Here is a 22,639-nt window from a genome sequence, read left to right as displayed (position 1 = left end):
GCAAACAGTAAAACACGCACATAACTTGTTGCATGGATAACACAGGGACCGTGGCACCAAATCAAAGAGAGCATGCTGACAGTGTGAGCGAGTGACGACTGATGGGAGATGGAGCTCTGAGTGAGATGAGATGATGACTTTTGCTTTACTTCACCTCAGGAAATTGTATTCTTGGATCATTAAAGCAAATGACTGCAGCTTCGATTCGATGAACAGACAGAGTGAACTGAAGGCTGCTTTGCTGAAGGAGTGCGAACGTGTTTTCTTGTCTGATGAGTGGCAGAGAACGTTTGGAGATCGCGGTCCTTGAGTAATAAAATGACTCTTTTTTGCCTTGCTGTCACTATAGAAACAACTAAAATTAATATTGTTAGCAATTTCCTGATAAAAAAAAAAATCAATAGGGCAGCAGGTACATGAAGTTCCTCTTATTCTTAATTGTATATTCTGTACAGTATTAACTACAACTGGAAAACAGTAACTGTTACTTCTATGTATCTGTATCTGTATTTGTATCTGTATGTGGATGGACTTTTCTTTATTCCGTTAGTGTTTACTGAGGATCTCCAGTTGTTGAAGGAGGTGCTTGCATTCAAGGTGCAACATGCACACAGTGTAAAATCTGGTCCTACCACTGGGTGGCGCCAAAGTAGGATATTTTCAAATCCTTTGAATAAATAACAAAATGAATTTCACCTTTGCTGCCCAGAAATATGCTTTAAAGGTTGGCTTATGAAGTGAGATGGCATGTTTATGACTAGGTGGCAGATAGATGGCTCGATGGGGTCACTTGAGCTTGAACCAAGCTGACAGCTGAGCCTTACGGTGAGGTTTTACTGCATATATTCTGAAATGTGGATGCAGATGGAGGATGGGTAATGCAGTCACCTCAGTCTGTACCATGTTGATCCTCCTGGAGCGAAGAGCCTTCACACAGTTGTAGATGTCGACCACTCCTTCTCTCTCCGCCATGTCCAACATGATGTCGATGACTATGAAACAGCCCGTACGTCCTGCTCCGGCACTGCAGAGAGAGACAAAGCGACAAGTCATTCTTTATGTCCATAACTGAGGGAGAAAAGAAAAGTTTTCAACTCAATTATTTTTGACAATTAGTGCATATATTAGATCTAAGGATGCATGTTAATCATGTCTATTGGATTATGTAAAGTAAACAAAGGTCTGTATATATTTTTGTACCTGCAGTGGACCACAATTGGGCCAGCAGAGGGTGGATTGGAGATTTTAACTCTGCGGATGAAGGAAAGTAGGCCCGTGGCGTGATACGGGACTCCGTGATCAGGCCAGCCTGTGAAGTGGAACTGCTTGACTTCCCGCACCTCGTTGAATCCACGCTGAAGACACAAGACATCTTCAGGTTGCATTTATGCCTGATGTCTGATTACATTTTATTACGCATGTTCCCTCACTGAATTGTTGAACTGTTGATATTTAGCAAAACTGCAAATGATGCTAAATGCAGGACAACAGAGAGACATTATGCAGAATGGAAGCTATGACTCACCCTCTCCAGTGTGAATGTGCGAACCACATATTCAGCAAGAGGTTCAACCTCCACAAAAGTCACCTTGAAGTCTCCGTACACCTCCGCATCATCAGGCCAGTACTTATAGCACTTAACCTGTTTAAAGTAAAAGATCAGCATTTAATCAAACACGAATTATAAAGCTGATGAAACGTGGACCAAGAGGAAGATAGGGGATATTAAATAATCTAATGTCCTAAACATTGCAGGCTTGACCAATAACAGACTGGCAGCTCCAGTGGTTGATCTACATTTTTTCGAGTGACATCATGTTTTAAAGTTCAATGTTTAAAAACCACTTGAAAGTGTTCATGATTTCTGACTAGCGATATATAATTCTTTTCTTTAATCTGGCTGTTCACAGAGCTTGAAGAAACTTTGTGAGGCAAGACGCAAGCAAATGAGTAACTTACCCTTCCAACCTCCACCAGATTGGTTACCATGACGATGCAGGCTGACTGTTCCTGCCACACCATCCTCCAGAAGTCATACACCGTCTCATGAACAGGACCTGCACACGAGGACACACACACACACACAATTAGGAAGAAAATTTGTCTAACATCCTGTACGACAGCAGATATGAAGACTTTCTATTCAAGCAAGCACTCGACGGTGTTCCAGCATCTCACCCTGAGTAGCAATGTAGTGACTCGGTCTCTGGTAGCCCTGAAAACAAAACATCATGACACAATAAGTTAATATGCTTAAAACTCTATGTGGAACTTTGTAAAAATGTAAAAATAAATAAATAAATCACACAGAATCAGGTATCAGCGCAATGCTAACATTGTGGAGAACTGCCGAGGAGTTAGTAGTAAAGTTAACTGAAATATCCTGACGACATCACGAATGTAATTGAGTGTTGAGTTGCACAGCATACTGTTTGTATTCAAGAATTAGAACCATTCAGGCATCTCATCGAGGTGGTCGGACGTGTGAGAACTTTTTACCATCAATGCTCGTGCCTGACTTTTCTGAATGCTGCAAAAAGATGCTCGAGCTAAGGCCCTGCAGAAATCTACTGATGAACTGATGCCCGTCACCTTTAAAACAACTGTCATGTGCGAAAAACAAAAAAGCTGTGACAGCCAATGATCGGAATTACCCGCTCGTAAATAATGGTACTACGCTTTAGCACACACTGGGATGTAAGGTGGTGGGAGTGGCGAGATGGAAGTGAAATCTTTCATGCAGCCGAGGCCCCAGCAACTCAAGATGTGGACAGTGCGACTCGATGCGCGTGCTGCCGAGTGTGTGAGTGGACGTACAGGTGAATGGGTGTGTGGGCTGAGGGGCGTGAATGAAAGAATCCACAGTGATACTTACATCCCTGTACAGCCAAATCTATAGCCCAAGCCACAGGCAGAAAGAACGAGTGGAAGAAAGAAAGAAAGAAAGCACAACAATGTCAGTGAGTGTCAATCAGAAAAAGAAAAGTTGCATTGACATAATGGGAGTCTGAAGAGGACGTGCAGAAAAAAAAAATGATCTAAAACTTAGACTGAATAGAGAGGACACTTCTGGCTGTCATGTTTCCAGCCCAAAGTCTCAAAGAGAGCTGATGTCATTTTTTTCCCCAGTAAAATCTAAATTATGTAACTAAATATAGTTGCACCAACAGAGTTGGATGCACCAGGGAGTGTCCACTCTATTCACTCTAATTCTAGCTTAATGTGAGCGGAGGCATGCATGTGATTTTAATGGCAGTTAATGATCATTTAGAAGATAATGCTGTGAGCATCACTAGCATTTAAAAAAAGCACCACGTGTGACTAACATGCAGATTACTGATGTAAAGGTGACAGCGGAGTGGAGAGGTGGGAAAAAAGACAAACGGATGGATGGATGGATGATAGATGTGAGTGAAGATGGAGTGAATGGACTGACAGATGATAAAAAACCAGAGACGGAAGATGGAAAATGACATAAAATGAATGATCAGACCAGCTAAATGTGGAATGGATTGAAGGCTAAACGCCGTGACAAGAAAATACTATTGTTCACTTTCCTGACTAAAGTTTAGATGAGAAGATCGATAACACTCTCGTGTGTGTGCGATAAATATGAAGCTTAGCTTAGCATAAAGACTAGAAACAAATTGAAACAGCTAGCCAGGATTGTCAAAAGTATCAAAATTTTGAAGAAATAAAAGTATCGCTTTGTGTTATGACTGAGGAAGTCCCACTAAACTCTAATGTAATTTAAACTGGCAGTGTGAGGCTACAGAAATAAATTCAAAATGGATGCGTAGATGGACAAGGACAAAAGAAAGACAACAGGAACTGAGGCCTGAGAAGGAACACATGTACTGTATGTATGACGTGTTTTCAGGGTGGCTGGATGTGTCAAATGGCACAATGGATGACTAGTAGACGCAATAAAGGTATAGAGGCCTGACATACGAGCGAGGGAGTGTGGTTTCGTTGGTTTCGTTGGGAGCCAATAGTAGCATTCGATGCGTTTCCACTTACATCGATGTAGTTGGCGTTGATGTAGTCGGAGGAGGGGTCGTCTTCTATGGGCTGGAGAATAACCCGTGAATGGTCATCTGAAGAAAGAGAAAGAGAAAGAGAAAGAGAAAGAGAAAGAGAAAGAGAAAGAGAAGAGTGACATGGAGAGGAGAGAAAAAAGAAAGATGTTGTCGGGTAGAAAACAGCACCAATGAAGCTCCCTGAAAACATATTTTGTGTGATGGGATCTTCACTGTCAGTTGAATCTGATCAAAGCAGATTATTTTGACTGTTAATCTATTAATAAATATTTTTTTTTCACATCATTTTTTATTTTTTTTATGTGATTCATGATCAGTATTACAACAAGCAGCCAGTTTTCGGGGGATTTAAGAAAACTTAGATGTAGAGCATCTCTCTCATCTGAAAAACAGACTCGAAAGCAGAAAATATTCTATGCACAACACAATCATCAACGCATGAACAAAATGACACAAGTTCCAGCATTTTCAGGCACGTACGCACCTGAGACTCTTGTGCCTACGACGGTGACGTAAAATCGTTTGAGTACATTTGAAACTGATCAACTGATCGACATCAGCTGAGGGACAACTTCACGCAAATCAGAACACGACTCTAAGAACCACATGTACTGCATGCATTTCCCTCCCTCTTCTTCCTCCTATGAACCACACTGCAGCTTCTGTTATGAACACACACAAATAAAGCTCACATGCTATAATGTTCCCATAGCGGTTCTTGGTGCGGTTCTGCTCCTTCTTGGCCACATCCCATGAGGCCGACTGGCCCTCAAAGAAGCTCTGTAACACCAAAAACAGACAAAACAACGGCAAAGAAAATTAGCTGTCAGGGTCCTGGACAGTAACGTTCCTGCTGGGTAACTCTGAGCAGAAACAGGAACTTAAGTGACTGTTTTGCTCTGCTGGTTTTATTTCATTGATACATGAGTGGTTTATGTAACTCAGAATCAGAATAAAACTGATACTTATACTTTATTGATCCCTGGGGGAAACTGTGTTTGTTACAGTTGCTCCAACCAAAATTAGAAGTCTACAAGCCAAAGAATTATAATTGAAATAGAAGTAAAAATACATCTAGAATATTAAAAATAAACATAAAATCAACATAAAAAAGTGTAAAGCTTATACCATACAAAAAAGAGGGATAAAAAAAAGTGTCACTCTTTAACTGTTTAGTCAATAAGTCAGAAAATATTTTTATTTTTAATCATTTTATCGCTTTAAATGTAAAGTCAAAACATCAAATAAAGCACCGTTGATTTTCTTGGTGAGAGTTAAAACGTGTATACGATACATTTCAGTTATCTTAATGGCCACAAATACATACTCATCGGGTTTATATGTAAGATTTGCAGCTCATGTTCATCAACATGACTGCTTCTAATACATTAAGTAAAACATTTTCTGCTTTTACCAGCCACATCACTAATACTACTGTTATTAAAAGTACTGCTGATAATATTCTTACTTCATACTCCTCCTTAAAGCCGTAGCTGTCCGATGTTTTCATTAGGTTGATGTGCTGCAGGAGGTCGGCCACTCTGATGGCAGGGTGGAGCTGCCCCGTCTGGTAGGGGGATTCGGTTCCTTCGCAGTGGTACCGAGGAACGTCCAGCAGCCGGCTGTTCTCTGCCGCCGAGCCGCTGTGGTTCTCGTCTGCAGGAGGAAAGCACTCGTCAGCTTGATTGCAAAATAACCGACAATTGTATAGCGTTTTGTCAGCGCCTGCACTAAAGGCACTAAAAGCAGCATTTTACACTGTTCCTTTACAGGCCTGAGAGACGACTCGCAGGATTTCAAAAGCCTTATGGGTTAAGGTTGGTTAGATAACAGCATGTATATTCTAGCTGAAATTAAAAAAAAAATAAACATTGCTTTTAAATATATAAAACCAACAAAGCATATTTCCAAACCCGTACCAGCTGCTGGCTTTGAACTATTAACATAAGCAGATACAGCATAGTCCTCAAACTAAACAAAACGTCACATCGTTTTCTCCGTCTACACTCACCTGTGATTGGAACTACATGTCAAAGCAGCAGAAAGAGAAAAGAGCGAAAAGGTTCAGTCAGACTGCAGGTTAAAGGATTTGTTAGGAAGATCAATCTATAAGGGCCTATACACAATGCATGATCCAAATAAACAGGAAATGAAGCATGACACAAATAAAAAAAGATAATGCACATTTTTTTGTCATGTTGCTAAAACAACATCTATAGCAACATAAAAAGCCTACTGCGATCGAGTTTAGTTTGCTTCAAATACGTATTTCACACTGCAGCAGCTACGATATCATTAACTTTTGCGTTTTGTTGGCGTGTACATTTAAAAAGTATTTCAGTTGCAGCTAATTATCGCGCTGCACAACTTTCAGGTGAACGTTTTCTGTGCGGTGGGCGGTAATGTGAATTGGCAGTAGTAATGCACGGACTGACAGGTCGTATAATGGAGGAGCTTGGGGTTGAAGCACAACCGACTGATTTCATCCTGGCCACTGTTTATTAACTGACACTGTGTATTTCATCCAAACGGACGCTTTCCTCTGCTCTGCGGACATGTTAGCTCATTACTGATTGTTAAAGGTTTGTTAAGCCCTCGTCAGGACAATTAACAGTAAACTTGACCCGACACTGCCTCTTAATTCGCTACTTCCTGCGACTCTGTGATGTGATTGGCCAAGACAGATTGTAACTGCAGCCTTCACTCCAAATTAGAGGCAATGGAGGAGTTAATTAACACAGTTTGGTGGCGTTGTAGATTGTGGAGCCCTTAAGGGTTTGTTAGAACTCGACATCATGCTGCGGTGTCAATGCCAGGCTAAACTACAGATGAACACATTGCAGCGCAACACTGGCGCTGGACCAGACTTGGCCAAATCTGCAGCTTTCACAATTCAGACTGGGGCATCCACAACAAAACAAGGCTGGGGAATAACACAGATGGTAGATATCCAAGCAGACTTTAAGATCCCGCGCAAGGAAAAACTTTCACCAAACACACCAGCCTGTAGGCACCAAGTTGTTCACTGTTGCTTGATGTCACCGATTTAATCTGCAGTTGTTTTCAACATGACAAATCGTCTCTCTCCTGTTATGCATTAGTTTCTGTCGTTTTGTGAGACAAGAAATGGCAAGACTTAAAACAACTCAAAATAATGAGATCTCTAAGGGAGGATGAAAGTAATTAATGTGAATATCAGTAACTGGGCAGGAGACAGAAAACGTGGCTGGGATTGGGAGTGACTGAACCCAGGGAGCACACAGTACAACAGATGAAGCGCTTGGCTGCCTGAGTTTTTAGTACTGGCCATGTTTTACACACAGAGTTGGCACGAGGTACAATCTTTAGATTGCCTTTGAAACACATCCAAACCACATCCATTTTGTATTTTAGTTGTTTTTCTCTCCAGTTATGTTCATTTCAGTGCATCACAGTGTTTCGCTGCTTACTGAATTGATAGGTTCAATCTGTGGTAACACTAGAGGCCTTTGTAAAACATACAGCGCTTTGGAAAAGGTAATGAAACTTCAGTCAAGCCAAACTATTCATCCACATAAACATACTGTACTTGACACAGGTGATAATACTGCGGGATGTGATGGAAACTTTAACCACCAGAGATGTACAAAGACGGGGCTGCAAACACAGGGGCTTTGAAAGGATGAAGGATGATTATTAAAGGGGACTGGCGGTCAGTGTGACATATCCAACCATGTCTCACCTAGCACAGCTGTAGGAACCAGAGGGTCGTTGGGCACTGCGGGAGGAAACACGGTGAAGAAATTTTCTAAATATCAGTGTTACTCAAACAAAGATGAGGACCTAAAAGTGAACTTTGAACATCGGGAAATCTTTGGATTTTGGACTGCTGGTCGGGAAGGACATTAAAGACGTCACTTTATACTCAGGAAAGTTGTGATTTTTGTTACATTTCAGACCAAATGCTTAACCAAAAAAATACGAAACAGTAATGGAACTAACTGTTAGTTGCATCATTAGTTTGTGAGAATAACAATTTAAGTCTCTTCAGTGAAGACAAAAGTACAGAAGAATGAAAATGAGTGAAAATTATAAAAACAGTAATAATAGTCAAGTTTATGAGCCTACATCTGTTGTTGTAGTTGTGAGAGTCCATGAATGTCACAGCCATGGGATCCTCTCCGTGCAGAGTGCTCTGGTCAGCATAGCTGCGGTCCATCGCATTCACCATGTGAGTCATTTCCTGTCGAGTCGTTCCGATGGCGTCTTTGCGTTTTTTAGCCAGTTTCCTGTAGAGGGCAGAGAAAGACACAGTCAGGCGTCGAAAAAATCCAATACACAAACATCAGCTAGCCTGCAGACCACCACCATGTAAGGAATACTGCTGGATTTTAAGGTGTAGTCTGATTTTCTGTGAAGCAGTATCTGGTGTTTTTGGCAACGAAACTTGGCTGGGGGCTGCAGGCTGCTGATTCAAGATGCAGAGTATAGAACATATAAGGAGAAAAGAGAGACGTTGGGGAGAAGAGAAAAAGAGAGGAAGGAAAGAGGAGAGAACAGGCAAGGGAGGTAGAGGAGCAGCTTAAACGGGCTCAGCTTTATGAGCAGAGGGGAAAGCATCTAATACAGACCGGGGAAAATAAACTGTACCAGGAGCAAAGGGAAACCCTGTAATCAACCTCGGTGCCACAGATGAGCTGTCAGATGAAAGCCTTTGAAAAATGTTTGATTTCCAATGCAAATTCCAGGTGTCTGAAAGTCCGCATTTTTTTTCTGTGAATTCATTATTTTCTTCATTATCAAAATGTAGGTTATCAGTAAAGCAAAACAGAAAAACCAAAGTATCACACATTTGGTTTTCATCCGACAGCGAAGGAAGAAGCCCATTGAAAGAACAGTAAGAGAATGACTTATGATCTGTAGTGCCACAGTTATTATCATAACATCTGAGTAGCAGGACCTGAGGTCATTTTATAAATAGCCAGTCCAGAATTATGAGGGAATGGTACGCTGCGTCTAGGAAAGATACAATTTAGAGATACCTGATGTTTTAAGTTTTAATCTCTTATTTTTCTTCACAGACTGTCAGTATATTTCCTGTTTTTCTTTGTTGTTGCAAGGAACAGAAACCTTTCTTTGTCATGATACCTGGTGCCAGGTGAAGAAAAATAAAAGTTTAAAATCTAAACATCGAGGCGTCCTTATCAGATTCAAGTCTCTTGGTGTGTGCAAGCCATAAAATCCCAGGAAGAACAACCGTAGAGGGCTCAATACTTCGAGCATGCCAGATGCATGCAGGAACATTTTGTACCCAGAGCCATAGACGTACATCAGTTAGGACAACATCTGCACAGATCAGCACTTAAAATGTGCTTTTTTTTAACATGGCCTGCTTTAAGTGAGTTAGTTCCTCACTTGGACAGCAGCTTGAGCGCCAACATGAAAGGCCTGATGAAGAAGTTGATTTTTTTGATTGTTGCATAACTGATACAACGTACGGCTCTGACTTCTTCCCAGCAAACAGACAGGAAGCATGCTGCGTTTTATGGGATGTTTTACCTTGCGACCCCAAAATACGCCACCTCTGAGACCACACACACACACACACACACTCAAATACCCAGATTTAACCACTGACCAGATTAAGCTGTTTTTTGGGGAATTTGTGAGTGTATTATTGGTAGAAAACATGGACATAGAAGAGAAGGCTGTTCATATAAATTATAAACCACCATATGCTGTGTATTGTATATGTAACACTTAATGAGAAGGAAGGAGAAGTTGAGAGACAGAGAGACAGGTAGCTGTGACCAGAACTAGAGTGGATCTCTATTTGAATTTGATCTATTTTAAATTAATATCATTAAAACAGTACATGTATGCCAAGACACATTGAAAATGTCTTCTGAACTTCTTGGAGAACTGCTGTTTCCTGGCAAACAGATACTACATGGTGAACTTTGGTGGTGCAGTGCAGTTTTTAAACAATCCAATCTTTCTGCTCATCTCATGAAATCAAAAAGTCTCTGTCCATTCATAATAATAACTTGGTTTACGCTTATAATTGATCTGTAACTTGTTTCATTTTGCTTTGCTGTAGACCTTTAAACTACATGATGCTAACTTGTCGCACCATAATGTGTTCATGTGCACGTGATAAATGCCCACACAAGCGAGAAAGCGATGAATAAATGTCCATGTTTATTCACCAAACGGGCCCCACCTCATTTTAAAGGAAGCGATTAGAGATCCATTTTGGTCACAGCAGATGAGATTACCGGAGTAGAGAAGGAAGTACCCACAACATGAGAAAAAAACACCCCACAGACCAAAATGACCAAAATCAGAGCCAGTCTCCAAACAGGAACTGGACTATTTCAGAACAGGAACCAGGAAGGAGACACTGAGCATGTGCAGCAGAGCTACCGTGATACCTGTGACTTGATGGGCGGATGGATGATCACATGACTACATGCACACAAAGAGCTACAAGTCACAAGTGCAGCATTCTTTTTTCAAATAACACGCTTAGGCCTGTGTCGTCCCACTTTGGCCTGCTTTGTACTGGTTGGTGGCCAACTTTGGCCTCTATAAGCCTGCTTCAGAGCAACTTTGGAGCATGTAGAGGACACCAGGGCTGAGGTCAATTCACTGTCAGTTCAGTCCCTTTAATAGAAGCGGACACTGAAATTTCATTTGTTTGTTGATTGTTATTTTTAGACAGGAAACCATTGACATTCTCTTGCTATATGCAAGGGTTTAAGTATGTTTATAACAAGTGGTGGATAATAAGGAAGCTGTTGAAGTCCTGGCCTGACTGACATGAAAGTGGACTGACCCCCCACCCTGGCAAGGCGTCAATGAGGATGGCTTTGGCTGGTTGGTCAGAGCTGAAAAATGTGTTCCGTCTTGAAAAAAGTATACTGCATCTTTAAAAATAACAACAACTAGCCACTAGTAATTCGCCCAATAAGATAACAGCAGCTGGGTGAGCTGATTGTTGATTGGTTGTTTACTTACAGGTAATAAGAGTATGAATAGTAGGTCCTCCTGGGGTTGTGAGCCAATCAGAAAGCAAAGAATGAGACACAAGGGTCATGAATATGCAAATTCGGACAATACTGTCCTGTCCCAACCAGCAACAACAGAAACAGAAGAAAACACCTTTTGACTGCTAAAGCTTGAGGGTCATGCAAGGGGTCGTTATAATAACTATGGGCCCTGTTTCTTTAAAAAGTAAAAACTCAAGTTTAATGCTAAAGAAATACTACAAAACAATCCAAGAGACTTATTAAACTAGTACGAACTAGTATCAATATTTAACTATTAACATGCAGTCTTTCTCTCCTTTACTTCTTGAGGTGTCATATTTGAAACATTCATGCAACATTTTTAAGCTGCATTTGCTAAAAAATTAAGAGCTTTTAGCCCTGATCACCTTTACTTCTATGGATAGCAAATAATTTGCCAAAATTGACACAAAGCTATCCGATCTGTAACACCACGCAGCTCGCTTCCTGTAAAGCAAGCATGATGTCACTGCGACGTCATCATGTCCCACCATTTTAAAGATGCAGTATTGTTGTTCAAAGTTGTAAAGGTTCAATGACAATGAAGATTGATCTCCCCAGGAACCTTCATGAAAATCTACCAAACGCTTTCAACCGAACCTCACCCTCATGAGGGTGACATAAAAACACTTCTGATAATAAGCACCACAGCGAAGTCAGTGGTCAGCATTCAGTTACGAATCCGCCTTGAAAGTAGCTCAAAACAAATGTGGTGTCATAGCTCCAAACAAACATACATCATAACTGAAACCAAGATTTCAGGACTGACTTCGAGTAGCTCGAAGGCAGTTTCATATCAGAGTTATGCAAATATGTTTTCTGAATCAGAAACCGCTGTCACAGGTTGATCAGTGTTGGCTGCTACAAAGTCTCATATGTTCCCGTAAATCAAATGAAAGAACAACACCAGGCATATATACAGAAATATATTTAAACATAATATTTGAAAATATTCTGTTGTTCTGTTATATTCCCTTTTTCCAAAGTTGTTCACGCTGGTAATACGCAGTTCATATGACCTACATCAGGAGTTTGGATGTGCCAATTAGCAGGCCAGCATGTGATTGAGGGCTGCACAGGAATTCACCTGTTAGCTCCTTATCGGTCTGGTCTCCTCAACCATACAGTGTTTTTTCCACTGGATCCACAGAAATCACTAACTTGACCTCACAGCACTGAAGACCGAACATAGCTGCCATACAACCAGAATTTTTCACTTCTGAGAGCTACTTGTTAGCAGGGAACTGTTTGATGCAGTAACCAACTAGTGTTTTAAATGTAGGCTATTGAAAGCGAAGGTTTGTGCAGTTGTGGGCCCGTGAGATAAACTTTAAGCAACTATGAGCTAAATATGCACTTTGGCATGAGGTTTCACTCCACTGCAACACTGTCATGCTGAAGCTAACGTTTATTTGAAGTGCCCTCTTAGCCCAGCTGCATGAATGCAGCTTGATCTAAATTCAGTTCATCGTTCTGCACATGCAATTTCAGGGACGTAAACAGCAATATTTTCCCAAAAATGCATTATCTTTTAATTTGTGCCATTTTTCTATTATAAAAAAAAATCCTCATGGGACAGATTGTGCTCAGTAAATCATGTTAAAGTAATCAGTGAGGACAGTGAGTATATTTTAAGCACTGTTAGGTGTCACGAAATAATAAAAGCTTCGACACTGAATAGAGCATTTCTCTCCCACACTTTAAGTTCAGGCTCTGCGGTTAACATTCGGTTAAGAGAATTAGAACAAAAATGTGGAGGTCAAGGGCTGCACTAGCAAAGTTCTCTGGTGATGAGAGTTCAATACTGAGTGTAAATTAATGGCTCTAATTGTTTTTGGTTTGCTGAGAGAGCCCATGATTGGTTGTAATTGAGAGACTGAATTCCTGGTCGCTCTCTACAGCCTCTGGCAAGATGCAGTACTTCAGAGCTCAGAAAAAATCTATTACAGTGTCTTCTGAAAGAGACATTTTCTTTAGTTGATGAAGATTAATTCTAATTTTCTTGCAACATGGCGGTCAGTAAGAAAACCAAGCCACTAATGTTCAAATTCAAAGTTCAAATACACTTCAAATTAAAATAAGAAAAGATGTGATAAGACAGACTCAACAAGAATGTGTCTGCCTCACATATGCAAATTATATTCCTAATTATTCTGTTTTTAATGAAGCACTCAAGAGTCCCTGAGCACCAGATTTTATCTGAAAGGTCACAGGAGAACGACATGTTTAGTGATAGTTAATTATTACACACATGTGCTCAAGTACATGACTTGTAAATGCGCTTGCACTCACGCGGTCTGAGAAGACAAAAGTCATCCTCATGTTGCTTCTGATGAATAGATGAAAAGCAAAAACTGTCTTGACTTGGGGTATGGGGCTTAAAGTTTAAAGCATGAAGATGGCTCTCCAAAAAGCTTCAAGAACATTTGGTAATTCAGTGTCTGATTCCTGATTAATGCTGGTGTCATCTTAATAAATCCAACATGTTTTGTTAAACAACTAAAGCCTTATCAAAAAGTAGGATGATAGCATCAGAATATAAGACCTTCAGGTTTCTGGAGGAAATGCCCCAGACTTACATTATCTTCTCACTGTTTTCTACATCGTGCAGCTTCTTTCTCATGCTGTAGCTGCCTTCAGTCACCACACGGTGGAGCCCTGCACCAAACTAACATAACACGAACCAAAATGTTACAGCGACACCAGGGCCAACTAGACGTTTCTCAGTGTTCTTCTAGACGTGAAGGATGAAGCATGGCAGGCATTAAATACTCATATCATTCTTTTAGTTTTCCACATTACTTAAAATGAGAAATTATTGCTCTTAAAATCTTGTGAGGTGTGAATGTAAACAAATGAAGTGTATCAGGTCATGTGTGTGCTCCAGTGGCTTAAAAAAGACATTTCTTTGTGATTAACATTATGCCCAACTCCAACCAACCAAGTACTTCCCAACATTTTGCTTTTTCCTCAGTCACCTTTGGCAAAATCTCCTTCTTTATCTACAACTCGTCCGTCTCTCCATCTCTACTCTAATAACACACTCTAGGTATAGATATCACACATATGTTATTATCTGTCTTTCCCTTCTCCATATCCTTCGTTTTCTTCTGAGTGGTTGTGTTGTCTCATTGGTTTCAACAGCTGTACTGCACAACCCAACAACAACAAAAATGGCCTCAGATCTTTCTTGCACTAAAACACGCATCTGTGAGGCCGGAAAATAACTACATTTTCACATGGAGCTCAGGAAAAAAAGCCTTCACAGCTATTTATTAAAGCAGAACAACCGCCAGGAAACTATCAAGCTGGTTCTGAAGGGAGATCAACGTTTATGGTGGATGGATGGAAAATGGTGTTACTACAGCAGCAGATACTGGACGGACACACAACAAGAGAATGGACTTAGGTGCACATTTGTCTCTGTACGTTCTCGTATCTGCATGCGCGTTGGTGTAGTACTGTTGTTCGTGTAGTATTTGCACCCTTTGTAAAAGTCTTCCATTAAGACTGTTGAGCGTGATTGGGGGCTGTCACTCACCTCTTTTTGACCAATAGGATGGCTACCAGCACCAGGAGTATAAAGACAAGAACCCCAGCGCTGATCCCTGCGATCTTCACGACCCTATCCGTCTGTTTAGCAGGGTCAGGGATGACTTCTGGCTCCTCTGTAGCACCTACAGCGTAATTACAATAAAACATCAGCACTGTAGCTCTAACACAACATCAGTTCGAACCATCAGCACTAAAAAATACGATACCCATGAACCTACTTTTTTTCTTTTTACAATTTATATCTCTCATGTTCATATTTTTGCTTCTTGAGCTCACAGGGTTAATGTTTGTTGGACAGCAGAAGTGAAAAAAACCCCCCCCACAACTTCTCTCACACTGTAACCTTTGAGAAATCACTAAAGTACTAAAAGCTTTGTGAGCATGAGATTGCTTCTTGTACTGCTGTTATTGTGGCCACCGCTGATGGAGAGCTGTCGAACAATTTTTTAAAAGCTGCCGGCCATCTGGGGAATACAACGTGTACAAAGTGTCCAGTTTCTGGGAGATTTCTTTAATTTAAAGGCCAGATTTTTTTTATTGTGTATGTACAGCTACTGTGAGATCTATCTCGAAAAGCTTTATCGTCTGGGTTTTCCTTCAGCTGAGTGCACCTTTTTGTGAAAGACCTGCACTATGTCAGACAAAGAGAAAGTTAAAAAGTGATTAGGAAACAAATCCTGATGAGACATTTAAAAACGAAGCTTTAATCAGCCCTGTGCTAAAGATCAGGTAAATGTCAGGACTCTAAATATTCCTTGTAAAGTGAAGTCAAACAACTGCCAACACAAATGCCAGAGTAACTGTCATTCAGGATGCAAATTTAGCCAAAATTCTGTTTGAGCAGCTTATTTGGCTTCAAGACTGAAACTTCTACCCACATCGTTTGCTTCTACTAAACAGCTCGTGTCTGAACATTTTAAAGTATGTGTTTTTTAGTAGACATCTGGGAGCGAAGCTGGTGTAATCTAAGAGTCTCCAGCCATGCTAGCTTAGAGTCGTTGCGTCTTGTTTTCTTGTTGTGTTGCAGCTCAGTGAGGCCAACCTGTGGAACTGCAGCTCTTTGACCTAAATGCTAACATCAGAATGCTAACATTGTCTCAACAATTAGTGACTAACATACTGCAGGTTTACAGCATTTATAACGTTTACAACATTGACCATCTTAGTTTAGCATGTTAGCATGCTGAAAGTTTCTGTTGTGGGTATTTGGTCATAAACTTAAATCTTGGACAAATTCAACTTTCGTCCTGACAATGGAGCTAGATGAAAAGTCACCAAAGTTATCACAGTTCATCCTGAGGGGAACATGAATATCTGCACCAAATTTTATGCCAATCAATGGAGTAGCTTTTAAGATATTTCACAAGATACGTTTAAACTCATCTGCTGGTGGTGTTAGGTTCTTCTTAGGATTAAGAAATATGATGGTAATATGACTAAAGGTACAATTAATTTAACTGTAACTTTCATTGTTAGACAAGATGACTCAAACTGGACCAAAACACTTTTCCAAGGCAGTAAAAACATAATGATAACATAGCAATAACATACAATCAGTGGGATATTATAATATTTATCCCTGCACTTTACCGCCTTGTGGAGCTGGGTCGATTGAACTAAAAACACTCCAGATTTCATTGAATCACCTGATGGTAAATGTACTGAACCAGTGAACTCTCTGCACACTCACTACTCCTACTCCTACTCACAGTGGCAGCCACACTACAGAAAACATAAAAAATGAAAAGACACTAACTACACATACAGAAATAAGGATATTCTCTGCTGACTGCTGTGTATTTTTCTATTTCAGGTTATCCTTGGTGTCATGCTCTCATTGAGAAACACTTCTGAAATGCAATGTGACTGTAGCTGTCCAATGTTTCTGCACCACTGTCACCGTATATTACTTGTACTCAAACTCATTTCTGTTCTCGATTGCTTCAGAGCATTGACTGAAGTCCCTGATTTCATTTGTTTGGAATATAGTCCACAAATGGTTCAGGCCGAGTGCACGCCGTAGCGGAGACTCAACCCTGTTGATCGTGGACAGAGAGTCAACAGAAAGAGATCGAGCATCTGTTTTCATGCTCATAAGCTTAGAGTCCTGATCCCATAATGCCAGAATAGTTCATACTGCAACCTAAGAACATTATCATGCATTACAATAATCCAAATAATCCAACACAAAGACATATGCGCGAAACTCAACAAAATGCAATATATCTCTCAAACAATAATCCACTTCTAATACTGAATATCAACAAGATAAACATAATCACTCCCTCTCTCTCTTTATCTCCCTCAATATGTGTGACCTTTATGTGTTATTTTGTGATAAAATGTTTCTGCTGTTGAAATCTTTGAAATGTCCTCATCCAGCCCCGTGTCATTATGCAACAATATTAGACTAAAACACAGGACTCAAATTGATGGATGAAGCACGAGTGGTAATGTGTCGGGCAAAATGTTACTTTGAAAGGATGAGGCGGACATTATTATTCTGCATTTTTCTTATTTTAAGCATATTCCACCAAACACTTAGTTCACATATTAGCTTTTTTGCAGAAATATTGACTTATATGTCAATCAAAGGTAAAAAAATAAAATAAAAATTGCAGCACAGAAAAAAATGTTTGGGGTATTTCACTAAAAGTGTCTCAGAAAGACAAAAATGTTATAAGTTAATGAAAATAAAACCTGCATCAGCCCCAATAATTGAGTATGAGCTGGGCTGCAGTTACTGGTGCCGTTATTAACTGAGGTCAAATGTGCCCCTTGTTTGTGTTTAAAAAGGCTGACTCTCTGGTCCAAACCGTGAAAACTTCTGCACGATTTTTTTGATAGAAGATGCAAATCGACACCAGGCTTCAGTTTTTCTCAGTGACTTTCAGACCAAAAACGATCGGGCCAGCAGTGTCAAAACAAGACACAAAAGAAAAGAAAAGAAAAAACAATCTTTCAAAAGTTCTGAGCCTGACCTCTTGATGTCAGCGATGGCTCTTAATGCCTATAAAAAATTATCCAGGTCAGTACACTAACACTCACAACTTGCCCACACAGCCACAAACACACAAAACGCCCTGAGGCAGCAATGACAATACACAATACCCAGGATGACCTAATAGGACCACCATCACTTAATCCTGCCTCCCGGATGCTCGGCTGAGCGCACAAACACATGCAGAGGGATGGAAAGAGAGAGGAAGGGACAATCGTCTGACCTCGCTGTCCATTAGTGTGTCTTTCTGCTTTAATAAAAAAAATATATAAATATAAAATAAGTCTTGCAGGTTCACTCAGACCTCCTCAGGCTGGAGAGACAGAGTGTCACCTCTTTCCAGCAGCCTTTAGCAAAGTAAACCACCTGTTCTAGTAACTACAAGCACCAGCAGTTCTTGAAATATGATGAGACTGGAAATACGGTAACTTCCCACATTTTCTCCTCTTATACAGTGGAAACATGACACCTGTGCAGGCACTGGGGAGAACGAACTACACCTTTGATCTATCCCATGGGATCAATTTCCCGTGAGCCTATGCTGGCTTACATATACTGGTCACATTGAACTCACTGGCCTTAAGTTAGGAAAATAGGTGAACTCTTTTTAACAGGAGGGATTTGCATCATGAGGATAAACACTGTGAATATCTCAGTTCTAGTTCTTTTCAAGTTGGCCCTCATTCTATTTTAGTTTATTTGCTGTTTCGCTTCATAGGGACAAGATCATGGCATGAAACAGTGCCACATGCCGCAGTATTTATCGCCTACAGCGAGCTGGTTTACAGTGTCTGTCCCCGGATGGGTTGCTATAAAAAAACACGACTCAATCAGTCTGAATGATTAATTATACAATCAAGGCGGCTGATTGTGCTGAAAAGGGTCAAAGCAAGGACCACTGAGTGCAGAAAGTCTTTATAAGCTGTTACTTTATCACACACACTGCAGCAGGACTAAGACGGCTCACAACATCCAAGTACTTTAATGCAAAAGAACATATAAATATGACATCGACCTTATATAGAAGTCATTTTATAGCCTCATATCTCATACTCGTAGTCTCAGGTGTATGTATATGAGTCACGTCCAAGGTATTTATATTAAAGCTGAAGTACATTTGTCAAAAAGTCTGTCTGTTCATGACTGTAGAGCTGAGGTAAGCTGACGTCAAATGACAGAAAATTAATCAGCATCTTATTTTTCCAGGAGAAAAAAACAAACAAACACTTTGGCTTTTGGACTGTTGGTTTGGAGAAAAATGAGCCATTTGAATATGACACCTTTTGTAACTGGGCATTTTTCACTGTTTTCTGACATTTAATCAGTTGATTAATAGAAGATGAAAATAACTGTTTGTTGCAGTCTTAGCTGATGGTTTGTGTGTCAGATGAACATTTATATTATTAACATTAGCACTGCGCTACACCTCTAGCATACATAAATAACAAACAAACAAACAAACAAAAAACCCAAAACAGGAAAAAAGGACCTAAATATGCTTACAGTTTCAGTTCATAAGAGGGCATATTTTGTTTTTTATCTCTTCTAGTGCCTTCTAGGTTTGCATTACAAGCCAAACAGACACTTGAACATCCTCACTGTTCTTTGAAGCTCAATGCTACCAGCCAGGACTGTCAATTTCACCGAAATCATGGTAATGCATTTTTCTCTTTATCCTTGTTCTCGCTCCACAAAGCTAAAGCCTGATCCATCATCCACATTTTTTTTTTTTTTTGCTGGAAATGTTTCCTCAAAACAGTGTGTGTGCACTTGTGTGTGTGGCTGCCCAGGGATTAAATCCATGTCATTTAAAACCAGTCTGATAATCTACCAACATATGGCTGCTTATAAAAAAAAGAAAAGATATTTAGACTGTGTGCGCACACAAGGCATAAATGTGTACACAAACACATAACATGAAAATGTTTTCTCTCTGAAAGAACATTATACAGTCCTCACTAATACTCATAACAGAGAGGCATACGAGTCTCTGCTGAACTCCTGGCAGATTGCCGGACTGATCAGATTATTATCACAGTTACATTGCAAAACAACCCGTGTAACATCAGTCATAACAAACCTGAGAGAACGAGAAACATGCAGGAATTATCAGACTATCAGTATCAGGTTTGACAGCGACAGTGTGAATCTTACCTTTAGTAGCCAACCTCAAACACTGCGTCTTTGTTTCCTGAAGAAAAAAGACAGAATAAAGGCACAAGTCCACACACCTTAACCAGTGCAACTTTGTATTTTAAATGCTGTGCATGTGCATTTACTGCATAATGAAAAACAACTGACGCATATTCACTTGTTAGCAGATGTTTTATAGTTTTAAGTAGTGTGTAATACGTGCACTTTAGTAAGTTTAGACGACTGTACTCTCAGACACCCGAACAACTTGCAGGTAGAGGTACTTCAGCTGTAATTAGTGTGTCTCTTTGAATGTGTACATACAGTGTATTTGTGGACAGCAGCCAGCAGGGTACAGCTCTGTGTGTTTGGTGCGTCTTTGCATAAGTAAATATTTATTTACCCTTTCTGTGCTGCTAACAGCCTGAAGGTAGATGTTGTAGTTCTTCCTTGGAGCCAGTGGAGGATTCCAGAAACCCTGGGGATTAAAAGCAAGTGATCAGCAACTTCATCTGAGGCTCAATATATATATTGGTTTGATGAGAAGCACCTTCACATGTGCTAAATATCGCCAACAACAGGCTAACTTATGAAAAAATCCACCTAACCTCCTCTAAAGATCACATATTAAATGTTATAAAAAAAAAATGCTGAACTATTCCTTTAACATATTTCATATTTATCTGATGGAAAGATGGGGCAATACCATGAAAGACATTTATTTTCTTGTTCTTTCTGCAGATCCAGGATGCACGAATTTCTCTTCCCCCATCCCTATCCTTTTATAATTTACAAGTTTACTAAGATTTCTGTTTGATTTTTGCTGCGCTACCTACAGAATATGTTGCTCAGATAAAAGAGCTTGCCTGATATGTCTTGTTGTCTCCCACAGTGAAGGGGAGCGGCTCAGGCAGGTTGCTGGGGGACAGCTGGGCGGCATAATAATATGGAGATCCACTGCTAGATGCACTGTGGTAGGAAACTGGGACCTGGGAGAGAGGATATATTTTCATTAAAAAAAAACATGTCTATAAATCTGGCTTACAAATACAATGTAAATAAGATGTCTGCTTTATCAGAGTTGAAAGATCCAAAGGTCTATGGAGCCAAATGAAGAATATTTACTTTAAAACTACTGTAAAACAAATCTCTTTCATCTTCATACCGTATTCAAGCAATCAATTCTGTGTATGTTAGAAAGGTTGTGAAGATGAGGGTTGTTATAGGGATGTAGAACAGATTAATAATCACCTCATAACAGTCAGAGGAAGCCTGACGACGTGTCCGCTGGGGATTCACTTCCTCAACTACAATCTGGTACGCGCTGTAGACAAGAAGACAGTTTAAATATGTTATGAACTGAGCTTTTTGGTTTTTTTTAACTGATCCTCTCCTGATGAACAAAACATTTCTTAGGTCCAAATTTAAAAACAGCTTTTATGAGTTTATCAAACTGCTCTGTTGACCCTGACCATGTGTTATGGCTACTAACTATGTACACTACACTGTAAACACCAATTACACGCCAAAAGTAAGAAATATGGACTCTAGCAACATACATGCAGGTGTGTCAAAAGCCTGGGTTTGGTTGTGTACTATACACCCTGTATGTATGCATACAGTACCTTATAGGAGCTCCCTTGGCCTGGGCAGGTTTGAGCAGGACTGTGATGGTTGTTGCAGTTTCATTCAGAAAGGCTTCTGACCCATCATACTCATCGATTGTCGGAGCTGAAGCAAAAGCACGAGTGGGTATTGATGTCCATGTAAGACCTAATTATAATTATCAAAACGTGATGCTAAAAAAAATACGTTCAAACACATAGTCTACCTGAAATATTAGTAGTCACGTTCAGCGTGGTTGCAGGACCAAATCCTTTGGAGGTGGACGCTCGTATAGAGAGCTGGTATGTGACACCTGGGTGGAGCTGGGAAAACAGGTGATTGGTGACGTTTGAGGGCAGAGACACCGTCAGCCCCGGCCGCTGGAGAGGTACCGAAGGGTCAAAGGAACGCACACCACTGTAGCTGACCTGAGGGGAGGCAGAGAGACAGAAACGTGGTTTGCAGTGTGTATTTTTCCAACAGAACATACTGGTAACAACAACAGTTACTATTACTACTGCTGCTGCAGTAGTACAGTACCTCATACTGTATGATGACTCCATTGGGTTCAGTTGGTTCCTTCCAGTAAAGACGAATACTGTCTTCAAAGGGAGTGGCTCTTAGTGACTGATTGGGAACTGCGCCTGGAACTGTTTACACACACGTAGACAGAATTAAACAAAAATTAAGCTTATTAAAAAAGCTTACTAAAATTATGAAGGGGCTCCTGCAAAATAGATGAAGCTGTGAATTTCCTAATCTATGTCAAATCAATCAATGTACCCCAAAGTATTGGTCAGCAACAAAGTTAGGAGGTCGTGATTTTTTCTTATCTGTGATTGGTTCCCAACGTGAAGTAAGATACATAAGTAAAAAATAAATAAAGTGTGCTCTGTTCCTCGCACCATCTTCATCAGTTTGTATGATGGTTTCGTCACTCTCTTTTCGCCCCTCTGGATTGGTCAGAATCATCTTGAGGCTGACGTTGGTGTAGGGTGGCAGGTTTCCCACCAGGTGGCGTGGTGCTGAGGAGAAAAAGAGAAAAAACGGAATTCTACTGTAAAAAAACAAAAAAACAAAAAATTAAACTCGACTGTAATATATAAATATTAACGATGATAACAATAAATAACCTTAGTCTTAGTCAGCTTTAAAAACAAAACCCATAACACAGCCTTTACAAATGAAATATGGCAGTCTTTTGTTGTGTCCCAATCAAAGTAAAGCAGTAAAACAACGGAGCCAATATTAACAGT

The 22,639-nt window shown here is 40.2% G+C and overlaps 1 protein-coding gene across 14 annotated transcripts in view; it reads right to left on the bottom strand.

Moving 5' to 3' along the window:
• The window catches only part of ptprk (protein tyrosine phosphatase receptor type K), a 103,490-nt gene that overhangs the window by 8,449 nt on the left and 72,402 nt on the right, over positions 1-22,639 (bottom strand). For 2 of the 14 annotated variants that reach the window (XM_046373844.1, XM_046373846.1), the window contains 22 exons: positions 22,289-22,408; positions 21,924-22,033; positions 21,610-21,811; positions 21,404-21,509; positions 21,030-21,102; positions 20,645-20,767; positions 20,182-20,256; positions 19,800-19,836; positions 14,631-14,766; positions 11,040-11,069; positions 8,148-8,308; positions 7,762-7,797; positions 6,052-6,063; positions 5,509-5,696; positions 4,733-4,829; positions 3,952-4,097; positions 2,876-2,893; positions 2,179-2,215; positions 1,960-2,057; positions 1,526-1,642; positions 1,201-1,355; positions 889-1,024 (listed from right to left, as the gene is read on the bottom strand). In XM_046373844.1, coding sequence (XP_046229800.1) covers positions 889-1,024; positions 1,201-1,355; positions 1,526-1,642; positions 1,960-2,057; positions 2,179-2,215; positions 2,876-2,893; positions 3,952-4,097; positions 4,733-4,829; positions 5,509-5,696; positions 6,052-6,063; positions 7,762-7,797; positions 8,148-8,308; positions 11,040-11,069; positions 14,631-14,766; positions 19,800-19,836; positions 20,182-20,256; positions 20,645-20,767; positions 21,030-21,102; positions 21,404-21,509; positions 21,610-21,811; positions 21,924-22,033; positions 22,289-22,408 — 2,213 coding nt within the window. The remainder of the gene's footprint in view (positions 1-888; positions 1,025-1,200; positions 1,356-1,525; positions 1,643-1,959; positions 2,058-2,178; positions 2,216-2,875; positions 2,894-3,951; positions 4,098-4,732; positions 4,830-5,508; positions 5,697-6,051; positions 6,064-7,761; positions 7,798-8,147; positions 8,309-11,039; positions 11,070-14,630; positions 14,767-19,799; positions 19,837-20,181; positions 20,257-20,644; positions 20,768-21,029; positions 21,103-21,403; positions 21,510-21,609; positions 21,812-21,923; positions 22,034-22,288; positions 22,409-22,639) is intronic. The other 12 variants (XM_046373850.1, XM_046373845.1, XM_046373852.1 and 9 more) reach the window with 12 other exon arrangements.

The sequence above is a fragment of the Scatophagus argus genome, chromosome 19 (genome assembly GCF_020382885.2).
Source record: "Scatophagus argus isolate fScaArg1 chromosome 19, fScaArg1.pri, whole genome shotgun sequence".
Lineage (NCBI taxonomy): Eukaryota > Metazoa > Chordata > Actinopteri > Scatophagidae > Scatophagus > Scatophagus argus.
The sequence above is the reverse complement of the archived record's forward strand: the minus strand, read 5'-3'. Positions and strand labels throughout refer to the sequence as shown.